At 39.4% G+C, this 22,895-nt stretch overlaps 1 protein-coding gene across 2 annotated transcripts in view; it reads left to right on the forward strand.

Moving 5' to 3' along the window:
• Positions 1 to 22,895, forward strand: part of RPTOR (regulatory associated protein of MTOR complex 1) — a 325,607-nt gene that overhangs the window by 25,421 nt on the left and 277,291 nt on the right. For both annotated transcript variants that reach the window (XM_081180842.1, XM_081180843.1), the window contains exons 2-3: positions 4,542 to 4,644; positions 10,758 to 10,840. In XM_081180842.1, coding sequence (XP_081036968.1) covers positions 4,542 to 4,644; positions 10,758 to 10,840 — 186 coding nt within the window. The remainder of the gene's footprint in view (positions 1 to 4,541; positions 4,645 to 10,757; positions 10,841 to 22,895) is intronic.

Raw genomic sequence — 22,895 nt, forward strand, 5'->3', positions numbered from 1 at the left:
TTGCTGCTTGCGGCGGCCGGGGATGGAACCCCCGTGTAAAACGTTTGCTGCCTGTACAACATTTGGAGCTTTTCCGTTTAGTGAAAATGCAAGTAAGGGGTGACACGATAAAGGTGTATAAGATTATACATGGCATGGGGAAAGTCAGTAATATAAAGTTTTGTTTCCTCTCTTCTAACAGCAGTACTTGGGGATGTCCAGTGAAGCTGAATGTTGGAAAATTCAGGACAGACAAAATAAAGTATTTCTTTACACAGCTTGTGGTTAAAATATAATTTGTTTTCACAAGAGGTGCAGATTGCCTTGAAAGAGGACTAGACCAATTCATGGACGATAAGGTTGCCCATGTCTATTAGCCACAATGGCGACATTCTACCTCTGGTGTCAGAGGTAGCATGCCTCTGATTACCAGTTGCTGAGGTTCACACTCATCCTGTTTGCTCTTGGGTCCTCTTTTTGAGCTTCCCATGTGGCCACTGTGAAAGCATAGGACTAGATCAGGCATAGGCAAACTCGGCCCTCCAGATATTTTGAGACTACAATTCCCATCATCCCTGACCACTGGCCCTGTTAGGTAGGGATGATGGGAGTTGTAGTCCCAAAACATCTGGAGGGCCAAGTTTTCCTATGTCTGGACTAGATGGACCTTTGGCTTCATCTTGTATTCTTATGGCGGTAGTTTATTCAGCAAAGTTTTATCACACTGGAAAAATCTAAGGAGATAGGGTTGACAATTGAACTTCCTTGGTGTTCTAAAATTAGTAAAATATCCACTTTTTTGTATTCTGTATTTTATAATGGTCTTGTTCCTCGGGCTGTAATGTTACTGTTTTATTGCATGTGTTACATCATATCTAGACTGACCGCAGTAGACCTTCCCTGCAGAAACTGTTACGGTACTTGCCTTTGGTCCTTGGCGGCATCATTTAATCACACCTTTCTTGTTGGGTTTTTATTATGAAATTATGAAATGCTTTATTCCTTTTCAGCTTTTTTTGTTACACTTTATTGCTTTGGAGTTCTGTAATTCAACTCTGAGACTGTTACTGAGTCAGGTACTTTATCTTCAGTAGCTTGAGGTTTCTTGCTCAGAGGCTGTGTTTAAAAGAAGGTGAAATGTCTGGTTTGTGGAATTTCAGGCTGTATCAGCACTGAACTTGTATTATTTGTCTTTGTTCATGCTTCTTACAAAAGATTCATCATGTAACATCTTCTTCTGCTTTTTGTCTGCATATATTGGATTAGGCCAAAGTCCCTGTGCAATTCTTTGGCCATAGTTTTCTTGTCAATGTCCCAGTTTTTATATATATATATATATATATATATATATATATATATATATATATATATATATATATATATATATTTGCTTTCGTAGATTTTCTAGGGTACAGGATTATTCTCTTGTGGTGATGTTCCATGTTAAAGAGCAATTTGGAATCTGCAAAATTAATTTCGTGTGTTAATGTGTGTCAAATGTGTTAATCGCCAACGGATACCAACAAAACAGGGTTACGAAGCTAATCCAAAAAGAAACACCCCCCAAAAACCAAGACACAGAAGAAAACAATGGCATGGCCCTCCTTCCTTATATCAAGGGCACTACAGATAAAATTAGCAAAATCCTCCATAAACACAATATCAAAACAGCCTTTTGCACCAACCAAAAAATAGCCAATATCCTCAGAAACCCAAAAGATAAAATCCAGTTAGAAAACCAAGGGGTCTATGAAATACCCTGCAAAGTCTGCCCAGCCACGTACATTGGACAAACAAACAGACGAATAAATGCACGTATCGCAGAACACAAGAATGCCGTCAAAAAAGAAGAAAAAACTTCCTCTCTTTACCAACACATGAAAGAAACAGGACACGAAATTAATTTTGCAGATTCCAAATTGCTCTTTAACATGGAACATCACCACAAGAGAATAATCATGGAAGCCATCGAGATAGAGAAACACCCTCACAACATGAACAAGCGTGACGACACGTCCCGCCTGCCAGACATCTGGAAATTAGCCCTCCCCACAAAAACCGACACCAGAACCAGAGACACACAGAACGCCATCTCCAATCAACCACACCAGACCCAAACCCAGACCCTCTCCACAGATAAAGTACAGACACCATCCAGTAGCCAAACCATAGTGGCACCTCCGGATGCTGCACCCCCCTGCAATCCCTACACAGATCTGGCTGGCACAGGGCACAAAACCACAGCTCGCCCCTATACACGAAGCCAAGCCAGAGCACAACTAAGTGCAGTACAGCCATCTTCTCAGAAAAACTCTTCACAAGCTCAAGAGGTCAAGACACGAAAGCTTTAGCAACTAATCCACACCTAATGACCCTCCTAAGTGGTACTCAGAATATCACTCAAGAAATCACTCAAGATATCCCTCAAGTAATTAAGGAACAAAAGAAGAAAAGGCACACTAACCTGGGAACTCCCTCTCTGCCCAGAACGTTGGAGGCTATACACCACACCCCCTCAACAGTATTTATAGGAACTCAAACACTGAGATCCTGCTCTGTTCTAGTAACAAGAAGCCGAAAGCACCAGCCTGAAGATGACGAGTGAGACCTCGTCGAAACGTCGCCTAGACACCCCAACTCTTACACGGGAAGACACCCGAAGACACCAAAACCTGCATATATATATATATATATATATATATATATATATATATATATATATGCATGCTCCTGTGAGACTGGAATAGCCAAGATGTGTAATGAACAGGAAAGAGTGGGGAGAAGAGGCTGTTGTAATAGTGGACTGAGACAACATGAGCCTAAGGGCATCATTAACTCTTCTCATACACCACTGTAATAAGTCCCACAGCTATTATTAGACAGCTACAAATTGAAGTGGTATAGTTTGGCCCCTGTACAGTGTGGGAGTTCTTAAAGTATAATATTTTGGAGAGCATGCAATTACCCAGTTTTGCAGTAAGAATATTGCGCAGATATTCTTTACCACAAACCATGTAGTATGCTTAGAATCAAATTCCTTTATTCAGTGATAACATGTATGGTGAAACTGTGTCTTGTGATCTACCTGCAATATATGAGCTTTATTTTAAGAGATCCAAAACACATTTAAGGCTCTTTTTGTTTATCTGGCTTCCTGAGTGGTCACTTAAAGCAAGGCATGCTATGTTGCATTATTGATTTGCAAATCTTGAATAATGTGTTTCCATTACTTTTTAATAAAGCATTTCTGTTGGACTCTGCCTAATCCATGAAGTTTGGCAGAGATCCACTGGCAATCAGTCTTCAGTGGAACTGCACTAAGGGCTTTAGAAACAGCAGCTTTAGGAATTTAAGACACATATGCAGCCCCAGGATGTGTTTTCTGAACAAAAGATAACCTGAGGCAGATTTCCCTAATCAAGAAACAGATTTGGAGATCAATACATGAGTGTTTAGGGTGCAACATTGTATTTAATAGTTCCTTAGTATAATTAGAAATAGGGTCAGTCAGCAATTTGCCACAAACAACATTTGACTTTTCTCTAAAACCATGTAGAAATACGTTTCAGCAAAATTGTTGCAATTAAATTTTTAAAATTTATTGTAAATATTTTATGCCACCTTTTCCCTAATTTGTACATTTCAGAATGGTAGGACCAGCTTTTCCAATAAGTCCACAAAACAAATCAGCAAACCAAGCAAACATTTGTGCTGGTGTACCCACCCATGTTAGTTGTTTGTGCACATCAGTGGCCTGAAAGAAGCAGTTTTCTTCTACTTACAAAAGGTTTCTTACCTATACAGCTGGAAATTGTTTTTTCTTGACAAAGGTTACCAGGCAAGTGCCTGTTTTTAAATACTTGGTACAGATACAAGCACAAGCACTTTGAGAGTGCATTTGGGAGTTTGGGGTTATGGTGCAGAAGGTTATCCATACTTTTTGCTAACTTGTCTAATAAATTAATTTGGTTCTTATAGATGCTATAGCAGAACTGAGAAGCTTTTGTCTGCATATTAATCACAGCAATCATTGCACAGATGGAATTTCCCATTGGAGAACGGGAACACATTTTCATGCTGAATGTTGGACTCAGTTTCCTACAGTGACAGCAAACGAAATGTCTACTTATTGTTTGTGCAGGCCGTTAAACTTGCTTAAAGAATTGCAGTAGAAATACCCTCCACCAGTTGTTGCTTAGAACAGAGATTAATGGGCAAAACCTTTCATTTTAGAAGCTTAAGCAATTACATTACCTGCTAATATTCTTTCAGAGGGCTATCCTACATGATGAAACAAAATTGCAGTAAAGATGCCTTTATCTTCTCTTGTTAGTATTTGTAGATATATACATGAGTTTTTAGGCCATGTATGCTACAGCACTGTTGGGTCAGGACCTACTAGTGATCGTGGCCTGATCTGATGTGGGTCATAACAGCAGCACTACCACCATGCAATTATATGGTAAAACAGTAAGAAACTGGTCCCTAAATGTATGTTTGGTCTGAAAAGGCTAAAGGATTGTCTAAAACAATGTACTGATCATCTCTCTTCCTTTTTTCAGATGAAGACGGTTAGTGTTGCCTTAGTGTTGTGTCTAAATGTCGGAGTGGACCCTCCTGATGTGGTGAAGACAACTCCATGTGCCCGTCTTGAGTGCTGGATAGGTGAGTCCATTTGAATATTATTTGTTTAATCTTTTAACCAGCCCTGTCTTGAGACTGGAGGCAGGTAACAGCACATTAAACACAAATCCTGTGTTAAAATGCAGATTAAAGCAGGTTGATTTACTAAATGCCACACTACCTCCTCCTGGCAGCTTAATTTTAAGCCACTGAAATTCAACCCTAGTGTAAAAGGGCTTATCTGTCTGAGAGCGATTCAGCCTCAGGCTAGCTTTGCAGGGGAGAATTGTGGAGCAGATCCCAAGAACACTTCTCTGCATGGCCACTTTTATTTGTGTGAAACCAGAAACATGCTGCTCATAGTTGATCTATTCTAGAGGATTTCAGAGGCACATGGGCCGCAACACATTTTCGGGGCCACTTTGAATATCCTGTTATGAATAGTGTGTGATTAGTTGTACATTATAGTCCCTCTATTGTGTATGTCCCTGGATATAACTGGAGTTAATGTAGTGAAGTTTTGATATCTGCAAGGATTTGGGTGTAATAGTATGCATTTTGCATTTCATTGTTTACTAGAAAGAGGTTTCATAATGCAGGTTAGATATAGGTCACCAAAAACCCCAAGCCAAATTATTTTCTTACAATTTTACATTGTGATTTTTGACTGCTGAGAAGACATATTGACATGGCCGAGTGACTGGACCCTGGGGGCAATAATTCTCAAACTGAAATGTCTGTTGAAGAAATTGCACAACCATAATTCTTTCCGTTTCTTTTTGTGTTAGTCCACCTCATTTTCCTGGTATCTTAATTGAGACTGGGCATTAATTCTTGTTTGTTGACAAATAGACCCTAATTGTAATTGAACAGGGGTGCTTTGTGTATGTAAATGTTTCATTAAAGCAGCAGCTCCTTGCCAGAACTTCAGTTTAGTTCAAATGTCACAAAAGTATGGGTTCTGACAGTAATTTTGATAAATTGAATTTGGTGGAGAGAGGGAGAGATAAAACTTTCTGTGCACTGCTGTTGTCTAAATGACAATTTAATGTCATTTATAATGTCACATATTCAGTATGAATGCAGTCTGTCCCCACACACATCAGGTATTTCCCAGTGCCCGTGATTTGTATGCATAATTAACTTGTTCTGTGTGGGTCTATGGCTTTCTTAAGAGCATGTATTCTAATGGACAAACAAAATCTAGGAAATGTTGGATTGCTCCAACATTTTGGAATATTGCAGTCAGTGGAAAGGTCTTGTCTGAAATGAACAAAAAGCCAGAGGCATTCATATTGGTATTGTCTGGGTATTTTCTTACCCTATAAAAGAGCTGCAACGTCAGGTTTAATTGCTAAGAAGACAGAAGGTTTTACAAAGTGACTTCAGCATTTACTGCAGAGCTGTTAACCAAGACTTATGTTTGCATGCATGTTCAGTTATGTGAAGATAAGTATGGATGATTTCTCCTTGTATTATAACAGCCGTGGTATAATGCTAGTATTTGAGGTGCTACAACAACTGTGTATTTTATTTTATTTCTTAGAAATAAGTGCACTGAGTATAGGAAATAATTGTGAGGAGTCGTGCTTTTCCATTTGACTCAGCATGCTGGCATTCCCAACTAGCTGAGAAGACATCACACTTTTATAATCATTTCTTGTCTGCATTTCGTACTGGGGTACTTTCCACTTGCTTGCTCAGTCTGATTTGTAAGTAGCAGAGGACCAGGAAAACCCAGGCATGATTTTTCCAATGTCCAGGAGAGCCTGAACTTGTTTTGCTCCAATCTGCTGCTTACTGGCCAGAGCAGCAGAGAGCTACAGAAATACATAGGTTTTCCTGCTATAGCACTGCTAAGAAGATGGAAGTGTTGAAAGAAGTAACACTTTGCATCTCCTTCCCCACACATGCAGCGCAGCAAGCCACTGAAAGATGAATAGTGAGAAGTGATACAGCCTTTCCCCCTGCACTCTGTGTTCTAGACTCTTCTACATATTGAGTAACTGGGAGGTAGAAAGAAGGAAGGGGCTTTGCATCCCTGCAGTGAAACAATGTATGAATTGAGCATTCCCTGTTTTGTCACCTGGTACCACTGTGTGTGATATTTATATATGTGAGCCCCACACAGTTTATACTTTTTAAAAAACACAGTGATATTTTAATAGCCACTAAGTAATGTTTTTGCACTCTTCTCCTTTTGCTGTACCTTAAATCTGTCTCCCTGGGATTAAAACTGGAGTGAACAAAATGCGGTTATGTTTTGAAGGTTGAGTGAAGAATAGGTGTGCATATCTTCTGTAATTTGCCTTGAATGAGCTTTGAAGCACTAGTACATTCATTTTTGAGAAGATACGGTTGTTAGGTGTACTGCTTTCACTCCAGATAATAGACAGTGTTCCTGTAATATTTCCTATCTTCTCTTAGAAAAATGACACCTGTCTCTTATTTTGGTTTTGCTTTATGACCTGGCATTAAATGTCACAATAAGTGTGTAGAAAATGTCATTAAGAAAGATGAATGCCCTGTAGCATTCAAAGGGGGGGGGATCTGTTTATAGCAGTAGTGTAAATGAGTTGAATACTGAATAGAAGCAATGTAATTCAACTGAAATCTCTCTGTTTATACACTGCCTAATGGAGGCAGTGCATCAAAACAAGGCAGGAAATGTGACATGGTTTGTTACAGTCCCTAGAAATGGACTAACTGTAAAATAAGACTGTTCTTTCCCCCTAAATGTGATCCAAATGCCACAATGCATCATTAAGAGTTAATTTTAGCAAAAGGGAAAACAGCAATCCCAGGACAGTTACTTCTCCACTATGTCTGGAAACCATGCCAGCCAGTAATAATGATGTATAGGTAAAAGAGATGCGGGTGGCGCTGTGGTCTAAACCACTGAGCATCTTGGACTTGCCAATCAGAAGGTTGGTGGTTCAAATCGCCATGACGGAGTGAGCTGCTGTTGCTGTGTCCCAGCTCCTACCAACCTACCAGTTTGAAAGCAAGCCAGTGTGAGTAGATAAATAGGTACCACTGTGGCGGGAAGGAAAACAGCATTTCCGTGCACTCTGCCTTCCGTCACAATGTTCTGTTGCACCAGAAGCTGTTTAGTCATGCTGGCCACATGACCTGGAAAGCTGTCTGTAGACAAACGCCACCTCCCTTGGCCTGAAAGCAAAATGAGCACCACAACCCCATAGTCACCTTTGACTGGACTTAACCATTCAGGGGTCCTTTACCTATACTTGATGAAGATAGCATTTCATGTCTGGGTAAGAGCAGATACAATGCATTTATTATTTCAGTACAATAAAATTGATGGTAAAGGAATCCCATATAACCAGAACACGTGTTCTGAGGCTAACAAGAACTAGCCGTTCCATTGGAGCCTTGGAGGTTCTGGCCCGTCTTAAGCAGCTGCTCTTTTGAGTAGCCATAGCAAGAACTACACAACAGCTGTCTATTTTTTTTTTTATTATTATTATCCCCTTCATTTTCCTTTTGATTTTGCCAGTGGCACAGCTTTCTATTTCTCCAATCTTTTCAGTCATTTGTCTGAAGTGAGCTCTTACCACTACTTTTCTTTGCTATTGGTGCTTTTGCTGGATCCTTCCTGGGCATTTTAGTGGGTCTGAAAGGATGCATGAGAAAACATCAGAGTTAAGCAACTGGAAGATGTGCTTGATAATCACTTCTGGGTCACCTTGGAGGTCTACTACAAGGGCATAGAGCAGGCTATTCCAACATTTTGATTCTGAATGTGTAACCCAAGAAACAGTGTTCCATAGTGCAACTTGCTTATCTAGACAAAATGCCTGAAAGTATTTGCCTCTTGATGAGAGTCACAACTGTCCTGTGAGGTAAGTTTAGACTGAGAGACAGTGACTGGTCAGAGTTCACTCCATGAATTTACAAACCATGCTGGTGATTGGGAGATACAGTATTAAACTGTATTAAGCTACTACATTTATGGATGAAAAATGTTTTCATGAAGAATGAGATTGGCTCAGCTGAGCATTGTGTTGATTGTGTAGGTTACTGATTTGGGTGTTATCTTTGTGTCAAGTCCAAAGCCAGCTTTAAAAGCATTGACTAATAGGAGGCTTCAGAAAGCAATAATTCTTTATAGTATTTTTTTTGTAAAAAAATTGAATAGGGAATATGTCTAACCCATTCTTAGTTCTTTTCACCTTAGAGCTATTGCTTCACCAGTCGATACTAGAGTTATTCTTTTTGTCCATAGTGTCAGGTGGGTTCCATTAAGCATGCAAATGTTCCTTTGGCATTCCACAAGGACATGATTCTTCCCTGGGTGGACTTGCACTGTAACTCATTAGTCTTTCTTTGCATGCATTTTTTACAAATTAATCTTGGTGCTTCAGGGAGTAATTTGGAAATGACCCAGTTTTTCAGCCCTAGCTTTGCCAAAAGCATGGTACTGTATTGGAAGGATGCTTTTAGCTCGGTTCTTAAAGAATGAGAAGGGCCTTCTGAGGAAGATACAGGCAGTTAAGTGGGGAGATGTAAGCTTTTGTCTGAATTGTGTATTCTAAGTGTCAGGAGACAAAAATGCTAGCTTACCCATCTTCTGCTTAAAAATAGGTGAGAACTTTTCATGTTGGTTTTTAGTGTTGTGGGGCAATATTCTTCTCCCCCAAATGGGGAAGCCTGTTCCTTTAATATAGGTACAGCTAGGGCTCAACACATGAGTGAATGCAAGTAGCTGAATTCCCTTTGGCTTACATTAGCAACATCTGGAAATGACTGTATCTGTTGTCTCATTGGCAATTGATGGTGCTGGCTGAGGCTGATGCAAGTTGGGAGTTAACAGCATCTGGAGGGCAACAAGTTGATTGCAGAATTCTGAGGAATTGCTATTACTGGAAATCATTACTTCCTCCCCAGCTTCAGCAGTTTTTCTCCATAACTGTGTTGAGAACTTCTTTTTGTGAGTGTTCCTTTATTGAAAAGTGGGATCCATAAATGTTCAGAATACTAAATTCTACTCTGATACTCAATTCTGTGTTTGAACTGCACTAGCCTTGATAACAACTGACCACATGCTTCTCCAGAAACCTCTGTTTTGATAAAAGATGAGCAGAGCAGCTGAAGGGATTACTTTTTCTTTGTGTGTCTTTTGGAATATTTTGATTTGGTCTTGGACAAGCATTTGCCATTTACCTATCTGTTCTTTTCTTATTTTGAAAATAAATAAATCAGCTACTATAATAAAAATGCTAATCGCTTCTGTTGGTGATCCTCATGCCTATCAAAATCCTGATGTTCTGAAGCTGTAGTGCTGAAATATAATTTCCTGTATCTCACTGCACTAAACCCTGATTGTTAGAGAACCTCAAATACAGCTTTTCAGACGTTTTAAGCAGAGAGCACTGCTGTGTGATGATGGGCATTAGCTTTTTATCTGTGAAAAATCCTCTATTTGAGCTGAGCTTGATGAAAATTAGGGAGACAGCCACCTTGATAACTTTTATGCTTACCATGGGAAGACAGCTATGACCTGCTGGTCTGGATTGTGGAGATCTCTCTCTCTCTCTCTCTCTCTCTCTCTCTCTCTCTCTCTCTCTCACACACACACACACACACACACACACACACACGTACGTGTTGTTGCTGTCTAATAACAGTACCACGAAAAATATACTACATGGCCACATCATAATCTTATTCCACAGAAATCACTTAGAAGGTACCTGCACATTTTATCCCGTAACTTCCTTTCTAGGGGGGCTATATACTTGTTTTTACTTAAGTAAGCTTTCATGGGTGCCATGGCACCTTGCTGGGTTGATTACCTCTGTTTTAAGGTAGCAGTCTTCAGTTGGCTGGGACAGGGCAAGACTGGTGGAAATGCTAAGCATGTTAGTGTCTCTGCACCACGCTCCCTTTCTATCAGTGTCCTAAAGGAAGCAGCTGTCTCATGCTCCAGGGCCTTTTATCCAGAATTTATGCAAATTGCCTGGTTTGCTACGTTACATCCTTGGAGATTGCGCAAGGTTGGTGCAAAGTAACGTTGTGGGCTATAATCTGTATTCAAATACCCTTCCCTCCATACACATTTGGCTGAAGTAGAAAATATGTGAATATTCTTGAGGAACTGATCAAAAATCTCATGATTCTTTTATGTGTTTTAGATCCTCTGTCAATGGGGCCACAGAAAGCTTTGGAAACTATTGGTGCAAATCTGCAGAAACAGTATGAAAACTGGCAACCAAGGGTAAGTAGAATTTTTGTGTTAGAGAGGAGTTCTATGCCTCCTTTTTCCAATCAATTGTGTGTACTACTTGTACTACATGAAAAAACCCTGGTTTCAGCTTGGAGTATGGAACATCCCTTATATAACTTAATGACTTGCCAATATTCATAACTTGTCTGTCCATTCGTGTGGATAGAACCTTGCAAGTTCTCAAAAGCTATTAGGCTTTGGTTGGGTGAATGTACTTTGAAACAGGAATAATTTTCAGTCAAGATTTTTATACTGCCATTTGTATTCAACATGGCTCCCATCGATATAACTTTCTGAGTAGTTGGAATTCAGTAGTTAGTTTCTGTGTAGGTTGGGGTCTTTTCTACACCATCAGTTTTTTGGTGAATTTCTGCAATCTTGACTGGCTCAACTATGCTGTTTATGACTGTTAGACTTTAGATTTATGGTACGGTAATTGCCAGAAACAGAGATTACACTAGCTTCTTTCCATGGAAGTGGCAATTTGTGTAATGCCCCCACGGCTTTGGAAGTTTTAATTATGGTAGCAAAACCATGCTCAGTGAGCTTAAAATTGTTGTACCCGTGTGGGCATCTGCTACTTACAAACGTCTTCTCATATGGAAAGATTATCACCCAGTTCCATTTTTTGGTTGTTGTGCTCCATAAACATTATATGTCTGAAGCTGGCACATTCGGTTTCTGTACAAAATAATCATTTCAAGTAATTCTGTTCATAAATATTCAGGGGGCACAGTCACTCTTTAAGTACAGTGGTACCTCTGGTTACATACTTAATTCATTCCGGAGGTCCGTTCTTAACCTGAAACTATTCTTAACCTGAAGCACCACTTTAGTTAATGGGGCCTCCTGTTGCTGCTGCGCTGCCACCACACGATTTCTGATCTCATCCTGAAGCAAAGTTCTTAACCCGAGCTAATATTTCTGGGTTAGCGGAGTCTGTAACCTGAAGTGTATGTAACCCGAGGTACCACTGTACTGTGACCACATATTGGGGATGGAAGATGTGAGCAGACTTAACATGCTCTGTCTATATCATTTTTCTGGCTTTGGTACATTTTGAAGATTCTTGATACATTGGTGACTTAAATTCAAAATCTTTAGGTTACTTAATTCTGAATCCTGCAGGCTGAGCTCATTGTTTTTAAATGTACATGCATGGGTTCAAGCTACTCTCACCATGCTGGTGTGTGTGTCTGTTGTGTGTGAGTGAACGTCCTGGTGAAAGTACCTGCAAGCTTGGAGCAAAAACTCCTTTGCACAATTAAGACGACCCAATACTTTCCGTATATGGAATGTGTGCTGTGCTTTATCACACATAGTGGTGGTTCAGGTACAAGGCTACAGTAGCTATGAGAACTGATGTACACAATGGTCACAAGGACCATCAATCCTTTGAACACCCTTGTAACCTGAGTTCCATCTGGGACTGCCCTGTTGTGCACAAAACTGGAGTATGTCTTTGGCTCTTTTCTTTCCTCTCTTTTGTGTGTGGCAGTTCATGACTTCTTGGTTTGAGGAAAACCATAGTTTGCTCTTTTGTCTGAGCCATGAAAGTATGGTTTGTAACCTGTGACCAAATGGGATTAAACTGTTAAATATAGTTTGCTCAAATCAGGAAAATGAATAGGGCATCTCCATGTGTGAGGAAGGCTAAAGGATTGTGTGAGAGGTAGGTTCAATCCAGGTTTGGGAATACAATACCAAACTATGGTTTGATGTTGCTTCTGAACCCTTGGCTTAGGTTTAAAGCCATTTTACTGTTGAACCTAATTCTGCGTGTGCATATTCTACAGCCTGAGGTTTCCGCGTGCTTTGTGTGTTTTTCTGCCGGTTGCATAAGATTTGGTAGACTATTTTTCTTTTCTTTTAAAAATCTTTATGAAACAAATGTAACAAGAAAGTATTAAAAAAAATAACTACAAGAAAAATATACAATAATAAAAAGGGGGGAAATCTTATCTATAATCTCACAAACCTTTCAAACTCCAAGGCTCTTTTTTATTCCTCCATTTTTCACCTTCAGTATTCTGATCAGTAACTGTGTTTTGGATTTCACATGCATTGTTGATTGTCAAGAGAACTCCTGTGTTTCTGTTCTGTTGAACTTACAGTATTATTGTCACATGTGCAAATACAGATAGCAATCTTCTCTGCCTGAAATCTTGATCACTGGACAGCTGTAGGGTATGCTCCAGAATTTTGAAAACCATCTTAGTATTCTTTTCCTTTCCCAAGCAGGGAGCTCAGATGAGAACTAGCTTGTCCTGGCTATAGCAATACCTTTAGGTAAATTTATTCCTAGTCATTCTACTTTCAAGTGAAATTGGTTACACAGAGACAGGTGGCTGTTTCATCATTAATTTATTTGTTCCCGTATAATTTATAAAATCAATAAGGATAATAAATTGCCACAGCAAACGTTTTCTTTGGTAACATGAGCTCAGAGTAGAGAGAGGCAGCATCTCTTTCTGAGCAGTTCAGAATAAAATCTTCGTTGAAGATGATTAGTTATCAGAACAGATTTAAATATGGATTTAATATCCTTGTGATGGTATGAATATTAAAGCGTGGGATGTGAATTGCTTCAGAAGCGTGCTAAAGTCAGGAGAGAGAGCTACGGGCATTAGCTTTGCATATAACTTGGCTTCTCTGGTTGAAAAGGATCTTGTGTAGCAGGGTTGATAAACTCAGTTTTACAGTACTTTGACCGCAGCCTGTTGAGGAATGATGGTTCTCTTTGACCATGCATTGACTTCAGAGAATCTCAACACAACAGGGATGAGCACCCTGTCCTTACCATGCCCTTTCTAGCCTAGATCTGGGAAGGAAAGTAGGAACTTGTTTATATAGTTTCCCCAGATTATGAATGTTTGAGGACCGGGACATTTGCAGGGAAACCAAAATGCTTGTTTACAAAGCTATTGTACTACCAACCTTACTGTATGCTTGTGAAACATGGACCACTTATACAGTGGTACCTTGGGTTAAGAACTTAATTCGTTCCGGAGGTCCATTCTTAACTTGAAACTGTTCTTAACATGAGGTACCACTTTAGCTAATGGAGCCTCCCTCCGCTGCCCCACCGCCACCGTGCAATTTCTGTTCTCATCCTGAAGCAAAGCTCTTAACCCGAGGTACTATTTCTGGGTTAGCGGAGTCTGTAACTTGAAGCATCTGTAACCTGAAGTGTCTGTAACCTGAGGTACCACTGTAAATACCATCTACAGCTCCTCGAAAAATTCCATCAATGGTTTCTCTAAAAAAAATTACACATCACTTGGGAAGACAGGCGAACTAATACCAGTGTAGTGGAAGAAGCAAAGATCACCAGTGTTGAAGCAATGATTCTTCAACATCAGCTTCGTTGGACTGGTCATGTTGTGCGGATGCCTGATTATCATCTTCCAAAGCAACTACTGTATTCCGAACTTAAAAATGGAAAGCGTAATGTTGGTGGTCAACAAAAGAGGTTTAAAGACTGTCTCAAGGTAAATCTAAAAAAATGTAGTATAAACACCCACAAATGGGAAACACTTGCCTGCTAGCACTACAATTGGAGAACAGCCTTTACCAAAGGTGTCATATGGGCTTTGAAGACACTCTGTTCTCATCCTGAAGCAAAGTTCTTAACCCGAAGTACTATTTCTGGGTTAGCGGAGTCTGTAATCTGAAGCGTAGTAACCTGAAACATCTGTAACCCGAGGTACCACCGTAGTGCCTTTAGGGAGGACAAAAATATTCCCCCAATTTGCTATTTTAGCAGCCTTTTATTTTAAACCAGGTCAGTCAGCTCCTACAAATAATAGTTTATGGGATCATGTGGTGAGGATATAGGAGGCGCCGTACATTCAGGTTTGCCTACGTGGTAGGTAACGCAAGGCCAATTGAGAGCAAGAGCAATGCTTCTTGAATCAGCATCGCATTCCCTTTGTAGCACCCCGCCACCCCCAATCACAGGTTTGATGCCTTTTGCTGCTACTGAAATGTTTTGCAAAAGGTACCCTGTTTTAGTTAAGTCCTAGTTAATTCTTCATACTGGCATTTCCTTCTTTCAGCATGATAACTTGTTTACTGTAATTGTTTTGAAATTGTTCAGTTATGGCTCAGTTTTGGATTCTTTAATTTTTTGAGGGTTATTTTTTATTTATCTGTATTTTAAACATAAAAACTAACCACTTTTCACAGTTGTTATCATTTTCTGATGGCCTCCCCCCCCAAAGAAAGAAAGTAGGAAATAAAAGAACAAGACGAGCCACTAGATTATTAGTTTCTGTTTTGATGCGTTTGGAAAGTTGCTCGAGGCTGCAGTCTCATACATACTTCCCTGGAAGTGCACCCCACTGAACTCGGTGGGGCATACTTTTGAGTAGACATGTGTGAGATTGTGTTATAGTGATAAAAAAGGAAAGCAGAACTGAATAAGCCACTAGGTTAAAAACAAGCAAACCAGTGACTTTTTTAAAACAACAATGTGAATTCAAGGGGAGATTCGGTTTAAATACAAGCTTGATTGCATAACCATGTATTAGTGACATACTTTTTTGCATAAGAAGATAAACCATAATAAAATGTTGGTTTCTTCAGTTTTGAAACACTCTTGTTGGGTATAATGGAAGTACTGAAGATAAAAGGAAAGGGTTGATACCTTCTCACTTCCACTCAAATTATTTCTGTCCAGATACAGCAGACCTGGCAATTTCTGCTGGCATATTTGGACAAATATATAGCTAGGAAACGTAATTTCTGTAAATACCTTTGTTGTAAGATTGTTGATTTCCTTAGTGGTAACATCTATGAGAGCATGAAAGGCCACAATGGATTTTACGAGTAAAATTGCAATGATACCACATTACTGCGTATACTGATGAGTCATGCAGTTTCTCGTATCCATGCTACGTGCCATTCCAGAGCCCTTCTCTTTTCAGCAGTAACAAGAATAATGAATCCCGTGGAACACAGCCTATTGGCTGGCTGACATGAGGCTTTAACACAGCATGTGGAACCTAAGGTATAGTAAAACCTCAGGGCACAACGAAAACAAGCGAGTCTCTCTGCTGTTTAATGACAGAGCCCATGGAATTGGGGGAAGAGGGTGGGTTGGGGAGGGGAGTTGGCTTCGGGTAGCAGCAGGTACTCTGCGTGTGGGCAGACCTCATGCTGCCTTGTATAGTTTGTACAAAACATGAGGCAATTACCGAGCTCAGATGTTTTGTGTGCAAGATACTTGGTTCGTAGCGGTAAATCACTGCCCTTTGAAACATTGCAAAGCTGAACACGTACTACTTGATTGCATTCAGCCAGCGTTTGAGTTTTTCCTGCAGTAATAAAGAGAGGTTGCTGGGCTATCTGCAATAAAACAATAGGAGAATGATTGAATCTCCTAGACCTTTGCTGTAAATACTAATAGACCTACTTTGGTTGTGATTCCCCCCACCCCCACCACCCCCAGACACTTGCTTAAATGGTCTATGAGGCTGAAGAGAACCACATGCCAGGGCACTGAAATAACCAGGCTAGGGTCAGAGCTTAGAAATAGTTTATCATGAATTCATGACAAGTATTGATTATTGGAAAATTGCTACTGAGCGTATGAGCTTCGTTGGAATAATTATCCAATAAGATGTGGAGTAATGAGGCTTCAGTGTTTAATGCAATCTTGCTTATAGGATTTGTTCAGTAAACACATTAGTTGAAATATCTGCTTGGGTAAGTGCAAAGATTTTAGGAAGTAATTTTGGAGGGAATCTGAGAAACAATGTTGACAGTTTCCAAAACCAACTCTGCTCCATGCTTGAATGGGATGCCTCTTTAGTTTGTAACTACTTACACGTTTTCTAAAAATTAAATATTTTTTCATGTTGCACAGCTATATAAATTCTTGTGCTGCAAGGGTGAAAAATGCTTCAACCTGTTTCATCTGCAGAATCATGCAGTTAAGTAAGCCATTTCTTACAAGGCTCAAATTATTATTGTTTATTGGGAAGCAAGTATAGAGGCTTAGAAAGTTCAAACAAATTAGATTTCTGCAATCAAGCATGAGAAATTCTTCAATGCGACACACACACACACACACACACACACACACACACACATATGAGAGACTATTTAGGAATACTAGTTGCCACGAAGGGGCACTAATATCTGATAATCTTGGTTGAGAAGTTGTATACAGTGGTACCTTGGTTTTGAAACTTAATCTGTTCTGGAAGTCTGTTCCAAAACCAAAGCGTTCCAAAACCAAGGCACACTTTCCCATAGAAAGTAATGCAAAACGGATTAATCCATTCCAGACTTTTAAAAACAACCCCCAAAACAGCAAATTAACATGAATTTTACTATCTAACGAGACCATTGATCCATAAAATGAAAGCAATAATCAATGTACTGTACTATAAAATAAATAAGACAGTATTGTAGATGATAAAAATTAAAATTACTTTTTTTCCTTACCTGCACTGATGATAGTCATTGTTTGGATGGGGGGCTTTTACCCATTTCCACAGTCACACAATCAATCAATCAATCAATCAATCATAAAACGAAGAACAAGTCACAGTCACAAAAACGGAAAAGCCACACAAACAAAAACACAAAAAATAGCAAAAACAAAAGCACCAAATATCAGCTCAGAACACTGCAATCAGAAATGGAAGGCTTTGATTATAATTGGGGGGGGGGGAATTAGCAGCGCAACGGTGAAAATGGAAGCTTAGGAGCATGTTCGGCTTCCAAAGCAAAGTTCACAAACCGGAACATTGACTTCTGGGTTTGCAGCGTTCGAGTTCCAAGTTGTTCGGGAACTAAGCTGTTCGAAAACCGAGGTACCACTGTATCCTCATTCCTGTGCAAATGCCTTTAGAAGTAGGAAATGTACAAATAGGCTGAAGTCTGTTCCTCAGAACTAGCTACTTTTATGTCTGAGCAATGGAAATGCAATTGTAAGTAAAGGCCTAAAGCTATGTGACTACACTACCATCAAAGAAGCCCACGTATTACTGGACTGTGCTTGACCTTACTATATTTTGAGAGGTCCCTTTGTTTTGGTATTTCACATGGCTCACTGTATTTACCTGAAATTTTTGTTTGATCTAAAGAACACTGAAAGGTCATAGCGACATAATTTTAAATAAGGTAGAGAGGACCCATGTGGCTTCAGGGTATTAATTGTAGTAGAGAGCATAGCTTACTTTTTTCATTAGCAGTATGACATCTAGAGGTCAAGCAAAGCGCTGAAGTGTTTTATGAAACTACTTTTGGTATTGCACTGTTTTTGTGTTCAGGTATGTTTAATATGGAGGATTATGCAGCTCTGTCTACAGAAGATTGATTTGAGGAACAATTTGCAAGAAGAGGAAGATAGTCTAGTTTAAATTTAATGGGAGTAAATTACTATCGAAAGAGAAGATTGCCAAAGATAAAATAATAATAATAGGAAGTAGATTGGTTTTAATTTATGAAAACTTTCAATGTCCATTTAGCAATTTTCTCATAAGAGTCAACAAAATTATTAGCAAACAAGGTTGAAGACTTTTGGTTATATGAAATCATCAGTCAGGACTGACAGATTCAAAGCAGGTGGATCAATGAGATGACAATTCAGTATTTTTCTAGTTATGCTGTACAATATAATAATTTAAGCCAGGATGCAGCTCCAGCTCCTATTTGAATGGGGTTCAGCCTTGTAAATGCATGGCAGTAACTAATGAAGCCCCGTGCGTAAGAGGCATCGCTTGTTTTTAGGCCAGCTAAAAGCAGGTATGTATGGTTGTACTTGAGCACTAACATAAAATATAGAATTGTCTTGAGCATTCAGTGGCGTCTAAGAGCACATACCCCTGGTTCAATCCTAGCCATCTCCAGGTAGAACTGGGAAGGAAGCCTGACTGTAACCCCCGAGTACCAATGTCATTCTGTGTAGAAAATACGGACAAAGATGGAACCAGTAGTCTTAATATAAGGCAGTTTCCTGTCTTCCCTGACATCCATTTTGACGCCTTTATCCAAGATTACAATATATTGTAGTACAATATATTCTACTAGATTGTAATTTGTAGCATTACAATATATTTTACATTTTGTCTCAATATGCGTAGTTTGTTTCATTCTGATCTCAGCCCTCCAGTTAGGTATCTGATTGCATTGTGTTTTATGTCTTTCCAGTCTCCCTTAAAAGTGGATGGATAGATTGAGGTGTAGCACGTCCTTGAAATGCAGAATATTGTACACACACCAATTTACATTTAAGCATTTCTGTGTTCCTTGAGATAAACTGTGGCAACATCTCCTGCATTTTAGAGGCCAGGGCTTCCAGGTGGACTCTAGTCCTATTATTCCTTTCATAGAAATAAACCACTAGTCAACAGAGGCAGTTGATGAAGCTTTATTTTTGGCTTTTGCCAGTTTTGGTGAAGTCCATTCCAAGCCACGTGTCTGCTTTGTTCCTTTAATAAATATTTTTTGGATGCAGTCATAATCCATTAGCATCTGTTGTATATATTTGCTGTTTGTTTCACTGGACTGTGGATTGTATTCATTGACCAGATGATAAACATAGCAGTCCGCTACAGCAAGGCAAAGATTCATGTGCATTATATATAAATGCTATGTTTGCAGCCTTCTGCTAGTAGTCTTTTAAATCCTTTATACTTGGAAGTTCCATTGAAGTGGGGCTTACTCTTAGATAAAATTTTGGTTTACCCAGTTTGCTTTTTGGGTAAATTGATACAAATTTTGTGTATTCACCGTTGCCTCATTAATGTGGGGAAATAGACTCTTGCTCTTGTCCCTCTAAATGCTAGAATAACCAAATGTCAGAAATAATGAATAAAATAGCATATCTTAATTTTAATAGATTAAGCTCTTTTTTTCATCAACATATTTTTGTCAGTGCTGTTGTAAATTGTCTGTACACAGCAGTTTGGTTACGTTTTCTGAAAACCATTGTGTGTCTGAGGAATTGAGACACTGATTTATCTGAGGAATTGGGAACTTGCTGATTTATTTCCCGTATTGCAACAGTGTAATTGTTTACAAAAGTGTGAAAACAATTCTTGCTCCCGTATGCCCCTCCATCTGTAAACAGTCTAGTGCAATAAGAGAAGATGCTTTAGAAGGCATCCACGGGTCATGAAAGGTACTCCTGGAGCAATGGAGTCACATGGGAAATGAAGCACAGGAGCTGCTTGGTACAGTTGTGCTTTTACATGCCAGTGTTTCATTTCCAGTATTCTGGCTTTAGAGAACACCAGCATTTTCTCTGCAGCCAGTTGGAATTGAGTTAGAGTGCCTTGTTCCAAAAAACATTAGCTCCTCCTTCCATATTTTGGCAGTTTTAGCATGGAACCGTCAACAAAAGCTTCCCTGCTATAGATCTTTCCCAGGGTCATTGACAGGGAGCCAGATATCATCCCTGACTCTAGTTGTAATGGTTACTTCCTGGCTTCCTTTTCCCCTGGACTCTGAGCTTTCGCCTAGTTCGTGTTGTTTATGTATTTGTGACAAACTGCAAATGAGGTCGTGTAGCCAAAGGCAAAATTGTAGGCTGGATGGCACACAGTTTACATAATTCAGAATCTGGTGTGAAGTACTTTGCAGCATATGCTCATTAAATTTGTATGAAATTAGTCCCCCCCCCCCCGCTTTTGGTTGATGATTTCACCCACCTCCAATTTCATTTTAACTCCTCATTATCCAAAATATTTTAACTGAATGATTCTATATAAATTCACTAATAGCAGGACTGGCCCACCCATGAGGCAAGGTGAGGTGGCAGGTTCCAAAATGTCTTGGGCCAGCCCTGACTAATAGGTTTAAATATCTCTCTAGCTTTAGCAATCTCCCTTCCTTGTTCCTACCAGTTTTGCCTTTGAATGACACTATGGATGTTCTCACTGATCTAACTCTGATCCTAGAACATTCCCAATTCTCCCTAGTTCAATTGTTTTTATTTTATAAGAGTATTTTTAGGATACTTCTTAGGGCATAGCCCTTACAAAGACTACATTGCTGGCAGTATGTCTTTCTGAATATAGGTCAGGTTAATTTTCCACATTCTGGTATCTGTCATTACTAGACTGATTCAGTTCTCCACCCCAGAATCTGTAGCGCCTAGGAAGTGCTTTATGCAAAGGGTTGTTCTGATGTCTTGAAACATGTGGAGCAAGGTGATAAAGATTACTGTAACCCTTCTTTACATCCTTGGTGCTCTGTGGCAACAGTTGAAAAGCTGTACCGCTCCAGAATTTTCCCAAAGAACTTTTGAATCTGATTCCATTGGTGGTAGTTAACCCAAGCACTGACCAGAAAGGTAATTCTCAGGTCTGCAGTGGGGACAAGGTGTTGTTAATCTAGCATGTGAACGAATGGTGCACAGCAGACCACAGGATTGTGCTGAAGACCTACGTATTAATGTAAATGATGAATGGCTGGGCAACTTTTCTTTTGGAGACATTATAGGGATTTTGTCCCTCTTTTAATAAACTGAAACTGTATTCAGAAGTTGAATTTCCCTCTGGCAATGGAAAAAGTTTGAGACCTATTTATTACAAAGATTATCTAGCAGCTCCAAGAGCAAAGATTTAAAAATATCCTTAGTTTGTGATTTTATAACTAGGCTTGGAATATATGCACCAGCTTCTTGTTTGTCAGGGCTGACAGTGTGTGTATGTGTGAGTGGGTGGGTGACTAAATTAAGTGAACAGAACTTTTGTTTTTTTGAAATTCACTCCTTGTTTTTGGTTCAGCAGTTTCTAGAGTTCTTCATTTGTTTCTTTAGAACCGGAAAATATTATGGGGCATTTCATTATTTTATTGCTAATTGTTATAATGCTGTTGAGCAATCAGATTTCCTTTTTGTTAAGGTGGCCTGAACAATTTTTAAAATTAAGCAGCAGCAGTAAAATTTTGTGTGGCTCATAATCATATTGGTTAGTTACTTGTCTTTTATTTGCTAGCTTTTAAAGCATTGAAATAGCTGCTATTGGTGGTTATGGGCATTTAGAATGGTAAAAAAGCAGGGGCTCCTAAAAATCTATGCAAGATCTTATCAATAATAAAGGAGGATTAGGCTTTTAAAAAATACTTGGCACTACGGAAGTGGGCTTTGAGATTGATGTTTCCTTGTTGGAGACAATTCAAAGTTGAACACACAACTATGCTACTAAGTATTCTTCTTCTTCTTTGGCAATCACTTGTAGCCGAGTAATATTGTCTTCCGCAAACACGGTTTTAACAATGAGTCCATAAGTGGCTGTGGAGGCCAATTCTGGATCCACACATCCTTCCACAGTGGGGACATTATAGCTTGCGTTTTGCACCACCATCATCTTACTTTTATACTACCTTTCTCTGGTAAACCACGCTTAAGGTGACTCACAACAACACAGTGGTTGCATAATTCAAGAGGGGTGCAAGACACAACAAAATTTAAATACGTCATGGTAGGCTAATGAAAACATCTACTTCAGGTGGCGCAATGGGTCAGTGTATCTGGCTGCTAACCAGAAGGTTTGTGGTTCACATCGTCCACCCAAGAATGGTTGTGGTGTGAGCAGGATTCTTGCATTGCAAAGAACAACAAAGTTAAACAATTCATAATGCGGTACAACAATAAAAATGCAAAACCACAACCCAGATAATAACAAAAAATAATGCATCTCTAAAACTAAATCTTAACCCTAGCAGCAACTCCTGACCAATACACCCCCACCCCTGGTAGTCTCCCTGCTGTCGCTTCAGACACCCACCCACCCCCGTAAATCTTTAAAATTGTTAAATCATCTGAATGTGTGGCTTGACCTATTTTCAGATACAGGTTTCATGCTGCCACTGCAAAGTATGTAGAAAGGGAACTGACTGTCCACAGCAGAAAAGCCAATCCCATCTGTGCCTTGGTTTGTTCTATGGTGTGGTGCTGGCTACTTTTAAGTGGTAGACGTCATATCCTTGATTCTGGAGGAGGGTGGCTAAAAATAAGTGTTTCACAATAAATAATTTTGATTAGAATTTTTAAAAAGTGTTGCATCCAATAGTGTTTGAAAGTATT

Source organism: Podarcis bocagei, assembly GCF_964188305.1.
Source record: "Podarcis bocagei genome assembly, chromosome: 2".
Taxonomy (NCBI): Eukaryota; Metazoa; Chordata; class Lepidosauria; order Squamata; family Lacertidae; genus Podarcis; species Podarcis bocagei.